Source organism: Lolium rigidum, chromosome 5 (assembly GCF_022539505.1).
Source record: "Lolium rigidum isolate FL_2022 chromosome 5, APGP_CSIRO_Lrig_0.1, whole genome shotgun sequence".
NCBI classification, from domain to species: Eukaryota; Viridiplantae; Streptophyta; class Magnoliopsida; order Poales; family Poaceae; genus Lolium; species Lolium rigidum.
In genome coordinates, this window is record NC_061512.1 from 128,036,651 (window position 1) to 128,054,968 (window position 18,318).

General features: G+C 42.9%; 2 protein-coding genes across 2 annotated transcripts; both read left to right on the plus strand.

The window, feature by feature from the left end:
• The first annotated feature begins 3,912 nt into the window (after positions 1 to 3,912).
• LOC124652457 (bifunctional aspartokinase/homoserine dehydrogenase 1-like) lies at positions 3,913 to 9,819 on the plus strand. The gene is made up of 12 exons (XM_047191471.1): positions 3,913 to 4,041; positions 4,138 to 4,288; positions 4,385 to 4,462; positions 4,677 to 4,792; positions 4,906 to 4,959; positions 5,196 to 5,283; positions 5,472 to 5,564; positions 7,441 to 7,481; positions 7,913 to 7,966; positions 8,493 to 8,656; positions 8,905 to 8,974; positions 9,522 to 9,819. The coding sequence occupies exons 1-12, from the start codon at positions 3,928 to 3,930 to the stop codon at positions 9,651 to 9,653; spliced, it is 1,155 nt and encodes a 384-aa protein (XP_047047427.1). The 5' UTR covers positions 3,913 to 3,927; the 3' UTR covers positions 9,654 to 9,819.
• A 3,975-nt stretch (positions 9,820 to 13,794) lies between these two features.
• Positions 13,795 to 18,033, plus strand: LOC124656397 (probable inactive serine/threonine-protein kinase bub1). Its single transcript, XM_047195150.1, has 7 exons — positions 13,795 to 13,925; positions 14,012 to 14,156; positions 14,787 to 14,944; positions 15,410 to 15,494; positions 15,595 to 15,655; positions 15,928 to 17,329; positions 17,612 to 18,033. Exons 1-6 carry the CDS (start codon positions 13,795 to 13,797, stop codon positions 17,292 to 17,294), a joined length of 1,947 nt encoding a protein of 648 aa, XP_047051106.1. The 3' UTR covers positions 17,295 to 17,329; positions 17,612 to 18,033.
• The last annotated feature ends 285 nt before the right edge of the window (positions 18,034 to 18,318 follow it).

Sequence of the window (18,318 nt, forward strand, 5' to 3'; positions counted from 1 at the left end):
ACATGATTGAGATTCATATGATGATGCTTGTAATCTAGATGTCATTATGCTAGTCAAGTGAGTTTTACTTATGTGATCTCCGGAGACTCCTTGTCCCACGTGTGTAAAGGTGACAGTGTGTGCACCGTGTGGGTCTCTTAGGCCATATTTCACAGAATACTTATTCACTGTTGAACGGCATAGTGAGGTGCTTATTTATATCTCTTTATGATTGCAATGTGTTTGTATCACAATTTATCTATGTGCTACTCTAGTGATGTGTTATTAAAGTAGTTTTATTCCTCCCGCACGTGTGCAAAGGTGACAGATGTGTGCACCGTGTTAGTACTTGGTTTATGCTATGATCATGATCTCTTGTAGATTGCGAAGTTAACTATTGCTATGATAATATTGATGTGATCTATTCCTCCTACATATGCATGAAGGTGACAGAGTGTGCATGCTATGCTAGTACTTGGTTTAGTCTTTTGATCTATCTTACACTAAAGGTTACTAAAATATGAGCATTATTGTGGAGCTTGTTAACTCCGGCATTGAGGGTTCGTGTAATCCTACGCAATGTGTTCATCATCCAACAAAAGTGTAGAGTATGCATTTATCTATTCTCGTTATGTGATCAATGTTGAGAGTGTCCACTAGAAAGTGTAATCCCTAGGCCTTGTTCCTAAATATCGCTATCGCTGCTTGTTTACTCGTTTCTATCGCGTTACTACCGCTACATTACTATCGCTTGTTTACTCGTCCCGGGCAAAGCACTTTTCCGGTGTCGTTGCCGTTGCTACTGCTTATTCATACCACCCGTATTTCACTATCTCTTCGCCGAACTAGTGCACCTATTAGGTGTGTTGGGGACACAAGAGACTTCTTGCTTTGTGGTTGCAGGGTTGCATGAGAGGGATATCTTTGACCTCTTCCTCCCCGAGATCGATAAACCTTGGGTAATCCACTTAAGGGAAACTTGCTGCTGTTCTACAAACCTCTGCTCTTGGAGGCCCAACACTGTCTACAAGAATAGAAGCTCCCGTAGACATCAATCGTACAGACCCACATCGATGAACTCGTCGCCCGAGTTCATCCTCGATTCGAACGGAGCGGCGGCGGCACCCGGAGTTGGGCTATGAACAGCGGGCGAGGTGCGGGGCGACTTGCTCAAGCTCCGGGATGCGGGGCTCGGGCGAATCGGGCGACGCCGCGGCGGCGGAGTGTGGTGGCGGCGCGGGGAGGGAGAGAGCGAGCGGTTGCGTCAGCTGAAATTTCAGCGCGCCCTAGATAGGGATCGAGCGTTCGGTTCGCTCGAGCGACTCCTACAAATACAGGCCGTTTTTGGTTTTCGGTCTCGGCCCGAAAAAAGTTTTTCGGTTTTGGCCCTTTTACAGTAACTGACCGGCGCCATTTTTCAGCCCGAACCCGTAAACTGGCGGTTATTTTTCGGTTTTGGCCCGTTTACGGGGTCTGTTAGAGATGCTCTAAGAGCATCTCCAGCCGCGTCCCCCAAAGCGTACCCCAAACCGCGCCGGATTGAGCGTTTGGGGGACGTGTTTTGTTCGTGCCGCCTTTGGGGGACGTCGCTCCCCAGCCGCGTCCCCCAAACGCCGCCCCCAAACATTTAAAATACTTCTTTTTAACACAGAACCATTTATCAAATATAGCATATGAATAAAAATGTTTGCGAGGATTGTTTTCAAATTAAATTACAACAAACAATAAAACAAGTAAACAAATATAATAAATAGGGGTAGATGCTACATCAAGGTGCCACGGTATTTCCTTTGATCCTCCACAAATGCTCAACGAGATCAGCTTGAAGTTGCTCATGCACATTGCTCGTCACGGATCTCTGCGTGCATGGCGAGAAAATCAGCAAAATCTGCGGGCAACTCATGATCAACCTCCGCAAGAGGGCCTTCACACTCATAGGGACCAACATGTGACCTAGCATGATTCTTGCGGTCATCCTCGATGATCATGTTGTGCATGATCACACAAGCCTGCATCACCTCCCACATTTGGTCGTGAGACCAGCTTAGAGCAGGGTAACGGACAATGACAAATTGTGCTTGAAGCACACCAAATGTCCGCTCGACATCCTTCCTGCAAGCCTCCTGTCGCGTAGCAAAGTGAGAATTCTTCAGACCTGATGGATTCGAGATTGTTTTGGCAAAAGTGGCCCATTTTGGATATATACCATCGGCTAGATAATAGCCTTTGGTATATTCGTGGCCATTGATCTCATAGTTGCATGGTGGAGCATGCCCTTCCACTAGTCTACTGAACACCGGAGACTGCTGCAACACGTTGATGTCATTGTGTGATCCCGCCATGCCAAAGAAAGAATGCCAAATCCACAGGTCATAATCTACCACAGCTTCAAGCACCACACTGCAATATCCATGACGGCCTTTGTATATACCTTGCCAAGCAAACGAGTAGTTCTTCCATGCCCAGTGCATGCAATCGATGCTTCCAAGCATTCCAGGAAATCCTCTGGCAGCATTTTGTGCCATGATCCTTGCAGTCTCTTCCTCAGTTGGCCCTCTCAAATAGTATTTGCCAAACTTTCGCACCACAGCTCGGCAAAACTTGTACATGCACTCAATGGCAGTAGACTCACTCATGTGAAGGTAGTCGTCCTGTGTATCGGCAGGTGCTCCGTATGCAAGCATCCTCATGGCGGCGGTGCACTTCTGAATCGACGAGAACCCGAGAACGCCTACAACGTCGAGCTTGAGCTTGAAGTAGGGGTCGAACTCTCGAACGCCGTGGAGGATATTCATGAACAACCCCTTGCTCATCCTGTACCGGCGCCGAAAATTGTTGGCATGTGTTGCCTCGTCGGCGAAGTAGTCGTTGTGCAACATGGCATGCCCCTCCATCCTCTGTCGGGGCTTCGACTTCCTTCTTCCCGGCCTTGATCCTTCGCGGCGCGGCCTCTTCCTCTTCTCCGCCTCAGCGGCAAGCATGTCCTGGAGGGACGCGATGATCAGCAAATGCTCCCGCAGGTCGTCGTCGAAGGCTTGCTCGTCCTCCGGCAGACGGGGCAACCATCTCATCGTCGCTGTCCATGGCTAAAGCAAAATCAATGGTTAAAATTGCGCCGAGGCGGACGACGCAACAAACAGCGGCCAATCGCGCCTACCCGGCAAGTCGTCGAGCACCTTCCGTGCGCGGAGGTGGGGCGGATTTGACGGCGCGTTCGGGACGGGCTGGCGACGCGGCGGCGGCGGCACGACCGGCGGGAGCCCCAGCCGCGACAATGGTGCCGACTCTCAGCAGAGATCAGACGCCCAAACGACCGGGAAATCCAGCGGCGGCGGTGGGGTGGGAGGCGCGGGAAGGAAGGAGCGACGAGAAAAGAGGCGCGAACCAACGGTTTATGCAAATAGTCGCCGATATGTGGGAGCCCTCGCTTTTCGTTGTGTCCGACGTCCCGGTGCGTCCCCTGTGGGACGGGGACGGGCTCGGGGCGCTGGACACCGTATCGGGCCGCGCCGGACAAAAATGGGCTTTGGGGGACGCGGCTGTAACGCATTTTTTGTCCGGCGCGCTCCAAATCCATTTGGTGGACGCTTTGGGGTACGCGGCTGGAGATGCTCTAAATCCTCTCAAATAGCCTTCCCCAAAAATACACTAGTATGATGGAGGGTTTTTTATTTAGGCAAAAAATATGGGAATGGAAGGAAATGGAAAGAAATATCTCGGAATTATTTTGTTTAAAACCGGAGAAGTAAATGGACCAGTAAAAATTTTCTGGGATACGAAATAATCCCCTCACATCCTTATAAATACCTAGAAATAAACAAGCCCTGCGTGGTACGGCCCAAACCCGAACGGAGGAGCCAAAAGCCTCCTGCCAGCGCTAGGAAACACAAACACTGACAGTGCCCTGATCTCTGGACGAGACGAACCGAAGCCGATCCGACTGTCGAGATGCCGCAGGCGCAGGCGAGGTCGGTCCTGCCGGTCGTGCTCCTCGGCTGCGGCGGCGTCGGCCGCCACCTCCTCCGCCACATCGTCTCCTGCCGCCCGCTCCACGCCAACCAGGTCAGGCCCCGCCCGCCGCCGCCGCCGCTTTCCCCTCCCCGATTCGGCGGCGCGCTCGTCACTCGTACTGTACATGCTAACCGCTTCCGATGACAGGGCGTCGCCATCCGGGTGGTGGGCGTCGCGGACAGCTCCTCCCTGCTCGTCGCCGACGACGTCCGCGCCAGCGGCCTCGATGACGCGCTCCTCAGCGACCTCTGCGCCGCCAAGTCCGCCGGCTCGCCCCTGTCGTCCCTGCTCTCTCGCGGTACGCGTTGTCTCCTCCCGCTGGGAGTTCGGTTCCATCCGTATGGTATGATTCGATGTATAAAATGTATAATTGGATTGGGGGGCGGAATTTCAGGGCATTGTCAGGTGTTCAACAAGCCAGAGGCCATGGGGAAAGTCATCGACGCCGCTACCATGCTTGGGAGGACCACAGGTTTGTCAATTCTGCGCTCAAATCACAGACGACACACCTACGGACCTACCCATTCTTGTTGCACAATATGTTATACTGGCCAGGTTATATGTTTCAACCGAGGAACCATAAAAATAGGATCCCTGATTTGATATCAGTGATGATTTAGTTCTCGTTTTATGTCTGTCTACGGATCTTCCTTACAGCTTGTGTTATACTTGAATACTTTTTGTAGGTCTGGTGCTAGTTGATTGTTCTGCAACGAATGATACGGTTGCTCTGCTGACGGATGCCGTGAGCCATGGATGCTGCGTTGTATTGGCTAACAAGAAACCTCTTACATGTGCCTATGTAAGGGCATCTTGGCTCCTAGTCTTAATGCTGTATAAGATCGCATCGTTTTATGTCCAGTCAATCGGGTAAGGTTCCTACCTGCTTAACTGATCTGCTCACTTTTTGTGCAGGAGGATTATGAAAAGTTGACCTCCCACTTCCGTCAGATAAGATTTGAATCTACTGTATGTACATGCTACCAGTAATCATTTCTTCATGTCTTGCTCATTTCATGCCTGTATGTTTCTTCATTTTCTGTAACTTCTAATGTTCATTCATTCTTCTTCGCTTGATTGGGCTGTAAGAGTCAGGCCATGTATATTCAGACTACCTTTTTTTGTCTGTTTGCGTGGTTCTTTTGCTTTCTGATATTTCTTTTTTATAATGGACCTCTTCAGACCTTTGCAAACCTTGCTTTCAGGTAGGAGCAGGTTTGCCTGTAATAGCTTCTGTGACCCGCATTATTGCATCTGGAGATCCAATTTCTCGAATTGTTGGCAGCCTTAGTGGTATGCATTTATTACCATGTTTGTTATGATAAAGTACTCCCTCCGATTCATATTAATTGATTTCAATATGGATGTATCTAGAACTAAAATGTGTCTAGATACATCCACATTAGAATCAATTAATATGGACCGGAGGGAGTACTTGTTTTACAAATAATCATACTCTTTTCCTTAATACATTATTGTAGGTACGCTTGGCTACGTGATGAGTGAGCTGGAGGATGGAAAAAGATTTAGTGAAGTTGTGAAAACTGCCAAGTCTCTTGGTTATACAGAACCTGGTATAAAAGATATACTACTCACCTGATATCCATCATCACGATATTTTTATATGTGTAGTTGCTTACTATTTCCCAGTGAGAAGAAAATTAGTTTCATAAGATATTTCCAGGAAACTAGATGGTAGGTAATTAAGAGTTTGATTGAGTATATGGAAGATGGCCCCTAAAATACAAGAAAAAGTAAAAAAAAAAAACGTAATAAGCCAAAACAATAAATAAGGCGACACTATTATGTCTTAGCTTACCTTTTCTATAGAGATCTGCCTCAATCGCTGATAATCATCATTGTTTAATTGTAGCGGTTGATGATCAAACAACTTACCTTCCTCGGGAGCAATATCTCCAAATGAGTAATCCTTCATGTCTTTAGGCGAATAACATGACAAGATAACCCACAGTAGTACAAAATAAGTCACAATAAGAATATAATCAAGAGAACATGCAACACACACAAAAATTAAATACCTTAGGTAGTTAGGTTAACCCATCCTCAGGATTTAAGATACAAGCAGAAAACGTGAATCTGCATATATAAAGACAAACAACACAACAAGCCAAATGGAATTAATTTCAGTACAAAAACAAAGCTACTTATTAATAGAGTTGACACACTTTCACACTTGGGTGGGTCACCTTTTTGGTTTAGCCGGATATAGTGTTGGAGTTTGGTTTTGGATTTGATATGATGCTCCAATACATCTTCGGATTTATGATTTTCTAACTATAGAAACTTATATAATGCATGTAGGAAGAGAACATCCCATGTGTTTAAGCAATATTCCAATAATAAACGAGTATGACAGAAAATGATACAATGTCAACCTTCGGTAAATCTGATATTGCTTCCCTAAGGACAAATCTTTGAATGTTAATGTCTTCAGCAATTTCTCATTACATATGATAAGAAAGATCTTGTACTTAGAGATGCAATATCTGATTTACCAAATGTTGACAATGTATCATTTTTTTGCCATACTCATTTATTATTGGAATGTTGTTTGAACACATGACATGTCCTTTTCTTCTATGCACTGTATTAGTTTTGTACAATTTGAAAACTATCAATCCTATTTGAGCATTATATGTAACCCAAAACCAAACTCAAACACTATATCCAACTTAACCGAAAAGGTGGCCTACACAAGTGTGACTAAGTGAGTGTGCCAATTCCAGTAATAAGTAGTTCTCTTTCTTTTTGGAAATTCTGTTTTTTTTGTTATGGATTTTGTTTTTATATATGCGGATTGATGTTTTTTGTGTTTGCATCTTTAATTGTGAGGATGGGTTAATTTTGTGTGTGCATGTTTTCATGATTATATTGTGACTTATCTTGTGCTACCATGGGTTATTTTGTTATGTTATTCACCCGAAGACATGAAAAGTTACTCATTCAAAGATGCAGCTTCTTGTTTTTTGCTGAGAAAGGTAGTTGTTTGATCATTAGCCACTACAACTAAACAATGATGATTATGAACGAGTAAGCCAAATCCTGTAGAAAAGGTAAGCTAAGACATAATAGTGTCATCCTATATATCGTTTTGCCTTTTTTTTTGCTAATATTTGTATTTCAGGGGCTCGACTTCCCTGATTAGTTGACTTTTGAAACACAATTCAACATGTACTTCAGGGTTCTAAATTGATCTTAAGGCATAAGATTCTATAATGCAGCAATAGACTAGAGCTACTGTAAAATAAGATAGGGTGGGACACCATGAGAAGTCTGCAGATTCAACCAATGAGTTATATTTTGTGTTTGGTTTTATTTGTGGAGTAAATCTTAAAGGTACTATTAAGGAATAGGATGCATATAATTTTGTTAACTTATGCTTTGCTTTTGATAGTGCATTTACTCTGCTATTTAATTCAATTTTTGTAGATCCACGTGATGATCTCAGTGGGATGGATGTGGCTAGAAAGGTTAGATAGCTCATGTTTTTCATGCAGTGACTTAGTAAGCTGTGTGGTACTCATGAATGTCAACTTAATTCATTGTACTTGTGTTTTTTTAGCTGGCTGTATTTGTTCTTCTTTTGTAGTTGAAGTAGTCAACTGATATGCATATTCTATGAACTGCTGCTGCATGTTACTTTCTACGTGTTTATGTTTAAATCTAGGATTTGATAAAAGAAAATGAATAACTTAACTAATAATACAACAAAAATCTTGAAATCCATCTAGTTCTTGCCAGGCCTACTTTATCTACTTATCCTAATGTTGAATTTCAGTATCTTCACTTTCCAGATAGCTATTTGCATATGGTTTAAAATGGACATTCATATTCAGGTTCACATATTACACAATTTTCATTTGATTCTTTGTTGACTAGTCAGACATTCATTTGTGTGCAGGCACTGATCCTAGCTAGGCTTCTCGGGCAACAGATCAGCATGGAGAATATCAATGTATGCTTATCTGGAGTATTGTTCAGTGATATATGATTATTCTGATGAACTTGTTTTTGTACTAATATGATTCCTTTTGCATGGGATGGTATTTTCATTGTTGCTTAAATCTATATGCACGGTCCACTTTACAGTTGCTCTGTTCATCAAGAGTCAATTAGATTCTAGATGAATCAGCTCCTTTTCACATCACTCTAGTTTGGTGATGGTTTCTGTCTACTAAGATTCCTCTTGTCATATGCTAGCACTTGTTTGTTATGCATAGGACTCCTCTTGTCTTCTAGGGACTAGATATATAACATTGGGTTAAATATCACAAATCATATGCTACAGTTCGAAAAACTGTGAATACCCTCGAATGCATGTAAAGCTATTATTTAACTGTTCCCGCAATTTTCATCTGTAACCTCCAGAAATCATTGCTTGTTTGTGCTCTTACTACTCCATACATCCAGTGAATACGTGTGTGTAATTGCATAGGGACTCTGTATTATTTAGGCTAGCTAATTTTTGTAATTCTCTTCAGGTTGAGAGTTTATATCCAAGTGAGTTAGGATCCGAGGTTATGTCCACAACGGACTTCCTTGAAAGTGGATTGGCACAACTTGATGAGAAGATTGAAGAAAGAGTGAAGGCAGCATCATTGAGAGGAAATGTTCTTCGATATGTATGTGTCATTGGAGACACAGGGTATGTACCCTGCCCAATGTGATTACCGTTGGAGACTGTGCAGTGTCCATTTGCATCATCAGTCATTTGTCCAACTAAAAAACCTTTCTGGTACACTAAAAGGCAGTTAACTGGAAAACAAAGGAGGATATTTTTGACATATGGTCCTTCATTACCACAGACGTTTCTTGTTTGATATTGTTTTTCAAATGCTTATCTTGTGCATGTGGCAACATTAGCTCGATCTTTTTGATGTCCTCATTTTCTAGGTGCCAAGTGGGCCTTCAAGAGGTGCCAAAAGATTCTGCATTGGGGAGATTGAGGGGAAGTGACAATGTGGTATGTTAATATTTTCCTCTTTCCTTTTCTCTTGTTCAGTCATTGTCATCTGGCACTTCTCGATCAGCAGCCCAACATATGCTTATTTTCAGCTCTTAACAAAAGAGCCGAGTAGGGTGCTCTGCTGTGACCTGTGAGCCTCTTTGTTTGGTACTGTTGACAATTCTGAATAAACGGAGTTACACTAAGAATACGAAGTCTATATTGCTTAAATTCTGTTCTTTTGCTAGAAGTAGTTTGATAAAAAAAAAATCAGCTTCTAGTTTGCATATATGTCTTTTGAAAAAGAAACAGCAGAATCATGTTCAAATGGTCCCATGCTGTGAATTAGCAATCAATGGAGCAAAGTGGGCATTATCCTGAGTGACACACCAATCCTTTCAAAGTCCAGATTTTTGCTCTGTTACATTTTTGAAAAATCAGCTTTTGTCCTCTGAAAACCAATGTCTTAACTACCACAAAATTGATTATTTCGTACTGCAATTTTTCTTTTGTGGACTGCCCATTACTGCTGTGATGTTACAAATGCATTCTTTCTCCTGATCAGGTGGAGATATATAGCAGATGCTATGAGAGCTCCCCGCTGGTGATCCAGGGTGCAGGAGCCGGGAACGACACCACCGCCGCAGGAGTTCTTGCTGATATAATTGATCTACAGGATCTTTTCCGGTTGGCTTAGGCCTTTGACTGAGGTTGTATGAAAATTTTGATGTCCATTGGGCTCCTGTGTTGCTTGGACAAATCTTGAGTGGTCATGGTTATATGGTGTTGTGCACTTGGACTGCATTGTGAGATTGTGGGTGTATCTTTTGAAATGGGAAGTTCTGTTTTTATCTTCTGTGAAATCATATATGAAGTTCTTCAATTTTTATTGAAAAAAAAACCTGAAGTTCTTCGAAAAATTGCTGATGTCCTGTACATAGTGTGTATTGATTATAAGATTTTAGTATCTAGACAGTATTCAATTCTGTTTAATCTTGATTTGTTTGTCATTAGAGCTTAGAACAAAATTGCATTATCCATTGCATAACTCTACTAAAAACAGGCTGAATAATTCTGGAAGATTTTTTTTTTATGGAAGCTCTTTGGATATAGGACCGATGCCACTAAGGGGTTTGGAGGATTTTCATCAGGCGGGAATAGGAAAAACATAGTTGTACAATATCATGACATGTTGAACCTTACAAGATTTGAAAACTCGGGAATATACGGAGTCAAATTGACATGGGATTCTTGGAGCGACACTTTTTCATCGGAAGAAGCACCCTGGAGTTTTGGAGGAGGCCTTCATGGGCATGGGGCCCAAAAGAGTACAGGTGGCGTGCCCAAACATGTAGGTCGCGTTACCCATGCTCTTTCGACCGTCGATTGTTCAAATGACCTGATTCTTTTGCCTACCGACATATTTTGACCTAAAAATTACTATATATAAGGCCCTGAAGAGTTCTCAGGAGGAGAGCGTCGTAGAAGACAGAAACACGAAAACAGAGGCTAGAGAAGATTGGAGGGGGAAACTCCATCGGGATCACCACCGGAGGGATCTCCGTCTTCTCCAACGTCATCATCATCACCATGGTCAAGAGAGAGTAGTCCACCTCTGGACTACGAGTTTATGGCAGTAGCTTGATCTATTTATCTTATGTTCTTCATAGTTCTTAGTGCCAAATGAGCTGCCTCACATGATTATGCCATATTTGTAATAACTATGTGGTGGATCCTTATTCTATGATATTGTGCTATGAGATCTGATCGTATTATGTGTAAGATATATTGATAGATACATATTATGTACCTCGTTCTTAAGTATTTCTTCTGATCCAATATCTATGCAAGAGCGTATGTGGGGTGACGTGTGTATTAGATGGAGTAGTATGGTTTTAGTGATTGAATAGTAGCAACAAATTCATGATCTATTATGGTTTTGTCTTTTATTTTTCTACCTCACTAGGGATAAAGTGAATCATGTGCTATGTTCATCACGTGAAAAAGTGATGATCTTGCTTGTTGAAGGTAGCATATTTGATATTCAAACATCATGTCACAATACTTATGGCTATGCTCTGTTAATTCTTAATACAAGATTGCATGGAGTTTTCCCTTTCTTGTGGAGTATAAGAGAGATGTGTTGGCTCTATATTAGGACGTGATGCCCATATGAATGCTTATCTTACTCATGTTATTATTTTGCATCCTCATATCTCATTGATGAATTACTATTTGTCCACTATAAATTAAAAGAGAGAATAGTCAAGTCAACCCATAAATCTCGGTCCACTTTTTATCATAAGAAAAACCATTATCTTGCTTTTATCTTGTTTTCTATTTGCTACACTATTTTAATCCAAAAATACATAAATATTTACTTTTCTTATTTGCATCCAAAACACCAAAAACAATCAACCCATTTACTGTTTTTTACTTAGTTACTATATTTTATTTAGTTTTACTCGTTTTATTTTTACTTGTGTTTTATGTACTTACACGAAACCTTGTGATTGACAACCACACGATGGAGTTGGGACACAAGGCTTTTATTTTACTTTGTAGGATTGCTAGAAGAAGAGAGAAGAGAATATTCTTTGCTCAATTCCCTGAAAATTCGATATAACCCTCGAGTCACCCTTGTGGGAAAAATACTTTGTTATCGCAACACTCTGCACTTGGAGTCCCAGCAACATCAATTACCCACGCCCGATGGGCGTATGCACAAGGGACGTTTCCAAAAATCACAGTCGAGATTGAGCAAACATTTGATTGAGTGGGGTGATGGCCTCCTTGCTCAAAGTTCACGAGAAGTTCTTATTAAAGCTATTTCCCAAGCAATCCCAGTGTATGTTATGGGTATCTTTAAACTACCGATGTCGGTTTGTGATGATTTAACAAAGTTGATCCGCAACTATTGGTGGGGCTCTGAAAGAGGGAAAATGAAAACACTTTGGATTAGTTGGCCAAAGCTTTTTCATTCTAAATCCCAAGGTGGTTTGGGTTTACGCGATATATGAGTATTTAACCAAGCTGTTCTAGCACAACAGGTATGGAGGCTGATCGCTCACCCAGACAGTCTTTGTGCACGACTGTTAAAGGTGAGATATTATCCCCATGTTGATCTCCTTGACACGGTTTTCTCTGGGAATCCTTCGGCTACTTGGTCTTCTATTTCATATGGGCTCGAGTTGTTAAAGAAGGGCATCATCTATCGTGTAGGTAGTGGTGCCAATATAAGGGCTTGGCCGGACAATTGGATTCCGCGGCAATCATACATGAAGGTCCTTACTCCAAGGGGAAACAATTGTGTCCGTCGAGTTTCTGAATTGTTGGATGATCAGCACAATTGAAAAGTGAATCTTATTCGACAAGCCTTTCGTCTAGTGGATGCTGGGATTTTTTGGGGGATTGAAGTGTCCAACCGGATTACTGATGATATCATCGCTTGGCAACTAGAGAAATCTGGTATATTCTCTATTCGAAGTGCGTATAAATTGGCCCTAAATGATCTCCTAGAGCAGTGTGCCTTTCCAGCCTCTAGTCTTCAATCTGATGGTGTTGTTTCATGCTGGTCTCGTATATGGAAGACCGAGGTGCCACCTAAAGTGAAATTGTTTGCTTGGAAGGCTGCACAGAATGCACTGGCTACTGAAGGCAATAAGCGTAGTAGAGGTATGAAATTTACAGGGTTGTGTAATATATGTGGACAGGAGCAAGAAGACATAACACATGCGTTGTTTCGATGTATGCATGCATACTCTTTGTGGGTAACAATGCGGAAGTTATGACTCCTTCCATTGGATCTAGATATTCAGGTCAACCCGTCACAATGGATGCAGTCGATGCTAATTTCGATGCCACCTCAAATGATTGAGAATTTCTTACTGGTCACATGGTGAGCATGGTATTGTCGCAATGAGGTGACTCATGCTAAACCTCTCCCCAGTGTTGAAGGGTCCAAGCGTTTTCTCTCAGGATATCTCAACATGGTTAAGGGCCTAAAGTCTATGACTACTGACCAATTACTAAAAGGAAAGAATATCTTACTAGTTGGGGAGCCTAGTGTTGTACTTGACAAGCCTAAAGCACCGCATGAATAATCTTGGAAAAAACCCTCTCACGGTTGGCTGAAACTGAATATTGATGGATCATATCAGCCGAAGAACGGTGTTGCTGGTACCGGAATGGTACTTCGTGATGAGGAAGGAAAAGTCATATTTTGTTCTTGTAGTCACCTTCTACGGTGCTCTAATGCCTTTGAAGCAGAAGCGGAGGCATGCGAGGAGGGGCTACGTCTACCCCTACAATGGAGCACAAAGCCAATCATGATGGAGATGGACTGTTCAAATTTGATTAGAGCGGCCTCGGAGAAGACCCAAGACCGTTCCTTGCTGCTTCATTTAATTTCAGAGATTAGATTCCTAGTTAATGGAGATAGATATATTACCTCTGTAAAAACGTATAGATCGTAGAATGGGGTTAGTCACTATCTTGCAAATCTTGCAAGGACAGACGAGTGTTCTATGTTTTGGTCTGATTCTGGTCCTAAGTGTATTCTTCAGGTGACCAGGACCTCCTTGTAACCCATACTACTTAATAAATCTCCTTTTACCCGCAAAAGTAAAGAAAAGAGACATACCCTAGGAAGTACTATACAAAATCTCAAGGCAGACCGTTGGGTTGGGTACCGAAGGCTTACAGGCGGGCCCCACCTGCCAAGGCTGAAATTCACAAGTAAGGCATCCCCGATTTCAAATCCCGCTCGCTGCCGCTTGCTTTGTTGCTCCCCGAGTCCTCGAGTCGGCGGCGGGCCACCACCCCACCAGAACGCACCCATGGCCGCCGCCGCCGCCGCCGACCAGCAGCACGGCCGCGTCGACAAGGACAAGGAGAAGGAGCTCCTCTCGTCGGTGGTGGACGACATCCGCTGCTACTCCGGCTCCGACCCCCTCCGCCCATGGCTCAGGTAACGGCCCCGCTCCCAATCGCCGCGCCGACCCGAGCGGCGCGCCTCCCTTCCACTTCTCTGATCGAACCATCGTCGTTCCGCAGGGGGATCCGGAGGCTGGAGGGGGCGCTGCCGCCGGCGACGCTGCGGGAGAAGCTGCCGAGGTTCCTCCAGAAGTGCGCCGAGGAGTTCCAGGACGAGCCCCGCTACCGCGACGACCCGCGGTACCTCCGCGTCTGGATCCAGATGGTGAGCCCTCCCGCCGCTACAGCCGATCCACCGTACTGGATGAGATGACTATTCGCTCCGCGAGGGTTTCACTTCATTGGGGATCTATCGAGAGATTTTCTTTTTAATCAAAGGGGTTTCCCCGACCCTGTTTCATTAACGAAACAACATTTATTACAAGCCTAGTACTAGTAGTATGCATCTTTGCAACAGCAGCGCAAAGAGCATCCAGAGCGCAGAAAAAGCATGAATCAAAAAGCACAGTTTGCATACTGCAGCCCCTATAAACTGGCCCCAGCTCCTGCCCATACCAGATGAAATCAGAGAGCACACACAATCGTTCCTGACAAAGGTTATCCACTGGTTATCCTTCGACATGTCGGCGCCCACCCTGTCGAACGATTGGGCACTTCCCTGACCACCATCTTCAGTAGATGGATCTATCGAGAGATGGTGAGGTTGATTGGTATATTTGGTTGCAGACCGTCATCTATTTGCTAATTAATTTGCTAATGCTAGGAGATGCTTCCTATCGACTAAATGTCCTTGCTGAAAACCCACTGATTGAGCTCCATTCTGATCCGAGTGCTAGGAATATTCTCTTGGATTGCTGCAAGAGCATATCGTGATTACATTTTGTTGATGATGTAGATGGACTACGTGAAGGATGCAAAGCCATTGCTGAAGAAGTTGGAGAGGAACAGGATCGGACTCAAGAGAGCTGCGTTTTATATGGCTTACGCGTTATATTATGAGAAGCGTAGGAGGTTTCAGGATGCAGAGAAGATGTACCGCGTGGGAATCCAAATGTAAGCTCTTGCCCACCATGTTGTAGAGGATACAATTTGTTTGCTCCTACAGTTTGTTATTATTGTCTGAATATAAGCCTTCTTAGCTACATTAAATATTTCATGATGCATAAAATATATGCATGTTCTTTTCATAAACATTTCAAGTTCACACAAGAATAAGGCTTTAGCATCTACTCATTCAGGATTTCTGTGATTATTTGAGGCAGCAGCTTATATGTAAATGTATCATTATATGTAGAACTATTGGGCTATATATAATTCCATGCCAACTGCAGTGGGTTGCTGAACAAAAACTTCATTGACTAAATAGCACATGTACATAGCACTTGACAGTTGGGTGTCGGGACAGTTAGAGGAGAAAGGGGTTGCGGCTTGCAAGTAGTGCTCTGTGTCGGAACAAATCTCTGTGCGTAGTTCTTCTTCCATATGTAAACCTGGGAACTTAATGAAAACGCTCAACAGCCTTGCAGAGCCTATCGAGGAGTTACAGAAATCACATGATCAGTTTATCTATCGAATGGAATTATACCAGAAGAGGAAAGATAAAGTATGGCTCTCACTTCTTATAGCTTTGTGACTTCATTTTATACCTTGGAAACATTGTGGGTGCACGTGATCTTTTCTTACTAATAACATATGCTTTTCAGCTGCAGGAAGGAATGCCTAGCAGAGTTAAGCCACTTGGTACATGTGCAAACCAAGTTGAAGGTACGTCTGGAAAATAAAATCCTGCTTCATGCCATTCAGATTGGTTTCTAATTTAACGGTTGCTTCCCTTACAAGTTCCCCATTTTCTTTTAGAAGCTCATTGATCAACCCATTCTAGAATAGAGAGAAAAATGATCCTTTGTGGCACCTTTTATCATTCATTTAGTTCATAACTTGACTTGTCATTTTCATTACGTTTTGCCTTTTCAATTTGACACATGAATAATACAAACCACAACTGGAGCTTACATGTGACTGGGAATATTCTGCAGGCCAAAGAAGAAATTGTACAGAACTGAAGTCCAATCCAATGCAAAAATTGGGAAGCGCTTCGAATTCTTCATTGTGTCGTTATCCTTCAGTAGGTCATGCTAAAGATGGTGTGCTATCGAGAGGCACCTCAGGCGATAACAAGTATTTGCCTCGCTGTAATAGTGATGACACTGTAGTTGTACGATTTGTGGGCTCTGCATTGGTTGGAAAGTCAGAAACTGAAGATGCTTGTCATCATGGCCTTGTTGAACCAACTATAAACATGAAGGAGGCTATGCAGGATATCAATAGCATGTTTCTAGAGCCAGTGGAACCAGAGACAATGCTAAAGAAGCGCTCAAAGCGTGGTCAACCAAAGTTTAATCAGCAGGCAGGAGCACTTCATATCTTTGTCGATGAAGAACAACCTAACAGTAATGAGCCAAGCATTCTCCATGACAAGAATGCAAAGTCAGATCATCCAATGTTCAATCAACAAGCAAGTGCATTTGATATATTTGTTGATGAAGATGGTCCTAATGATAACAACCAAAATGTGGGCCGAAACAGGAATAGTAACAAGGAAAACAATCAGAAAACTACTGGGTTGGGAATCTTTATTGATGAAAATGGGCCGAAGGGCAATGGCCAAAATGCCATGTGCCACAAGAACACGAGGGGTCCTCCGAGACCATTGCGTGAGTCATCAAGACAGCAGGACCTAGGTGACTTTCAAAAGCCATTTGTGGGAGGGTTTGCAATATTCGCTGATGATGAAGATGAACAATGTGAGAACAATTATGACGGTTCTAGGATAAATTCCAGAAGTGGGCATTCTGCTCACAATAAGGATACTTTGCTCCATCCAGAACAAGCTAATTCAGAAACAAGAAATGGGGAATATGAGAATCCTTTAATGACTGGACTTGGAGAAGACACAATCATTCATAGATTTGTCGGATCTGCTGTTGTTGATGAGCCTAAAGTGGAAAATGCATGCCATCATGGGTTAGTTGATCCAACTATTAATCTGAAGGAGGCTATGGATGATATAAATAACATGTTTGGCAAACCACTGAACTTCAAGGATGGTAAAAGACTGAACAGGAAAACCAATGCTGTACCAGAGAGAAAAGCAGCTCCCATTTCTGGTTTCTCCATATTATCTGATGATGACCTTAGCAACAACCCTGCTGCTAAAGACAAACACATTTCTGGTTTCTCCATATTATCTGATGATGATCTTAGAAAAGACTCTGCTGCTAAACTGAAACCCAATAATTCCTGTAAATTTGGATCTGAGAGTGGTCTATTTGAGCCAACTATTACCACCCGCGATGTTATGTCGGAGATCAATGATATGTTTGGAATGTCACTTGACTTCTAAGGCACTTGCTTATAGGGAATCTAATTACTCAACAGGTACTGTTTTCCTTCACCCTGTTACTCTTTCTTGTGTACTGTCGTTTTTTGTGATGTGGATAGCTTGGGATTCAGTTGATTTCTTTGGTGCGTAGTTGGTGACTGGTGAATATTTGAAAGTAGACACTTCACGTTTATCATTCTTATGCTTGAATGTGTTTCTTGATCACGTTTATCATTCTTATGCTTGAATGTGTTTCTTGATTCAATTTCCTTGATTTATATCCCCTTGATGCCTTGATATTTGGCTTTCTTACCTGAAAATTGCTTCTCTTGATACAGGAGCAGATGTAAAGAAGATGTTACGAGATCACCCCTCTGGTGATCCAGGGCGCAGGAGCCAGGACTGAAAACAGGCCTGTATGAAGAGTTCTCACCGATAAAATAATTCTCCAGGATCTTTTCCACAAAACAGAGATGCTTAGCTTCCAAATCTTGGTTTAGCACCAGGCCAATGAGAGTGTCACACCAGTATAAGCTTATTTGTTTCCTCACGACATGAGGCCATAGAACATTTCGTTCACCCAACCTCTGTATTTATATGTTGCAAATTTTGCACATCTGTCAGTTCATCATATTTTTGTCTATCACTGAAGATGGTGCTGACAGTCCAGTATCAAAATCTGTCTCCACGTCACTTGAGTTTGTACTGTTTTGTATCACAGGAGTTTTACAGGAATCAGATTAAAAAATAATATATTAAAATGGTGTATGGTATATATGCTCATTAAATTTTAATCTCCACCTTTTCTCCTGTTTGTTGCCAACTCATCGTAGCAGCCATTGTCGATCTCAATATCTCATTAAAGATTGAAGCCAGGTACGGTGTGAACAAAAATTGTACAGATGTAGCTGAGTAATGAAACATAGATTAAGCAGAGGCAGGCAGTCCACTAGCGTTGTTAATCACTATCTGATATGAGTTGACTCATTTACAGGCCTAAGCAGGTACAATTCAAGCTCGGCTCAGATCAATGGTTGCCCAGGTT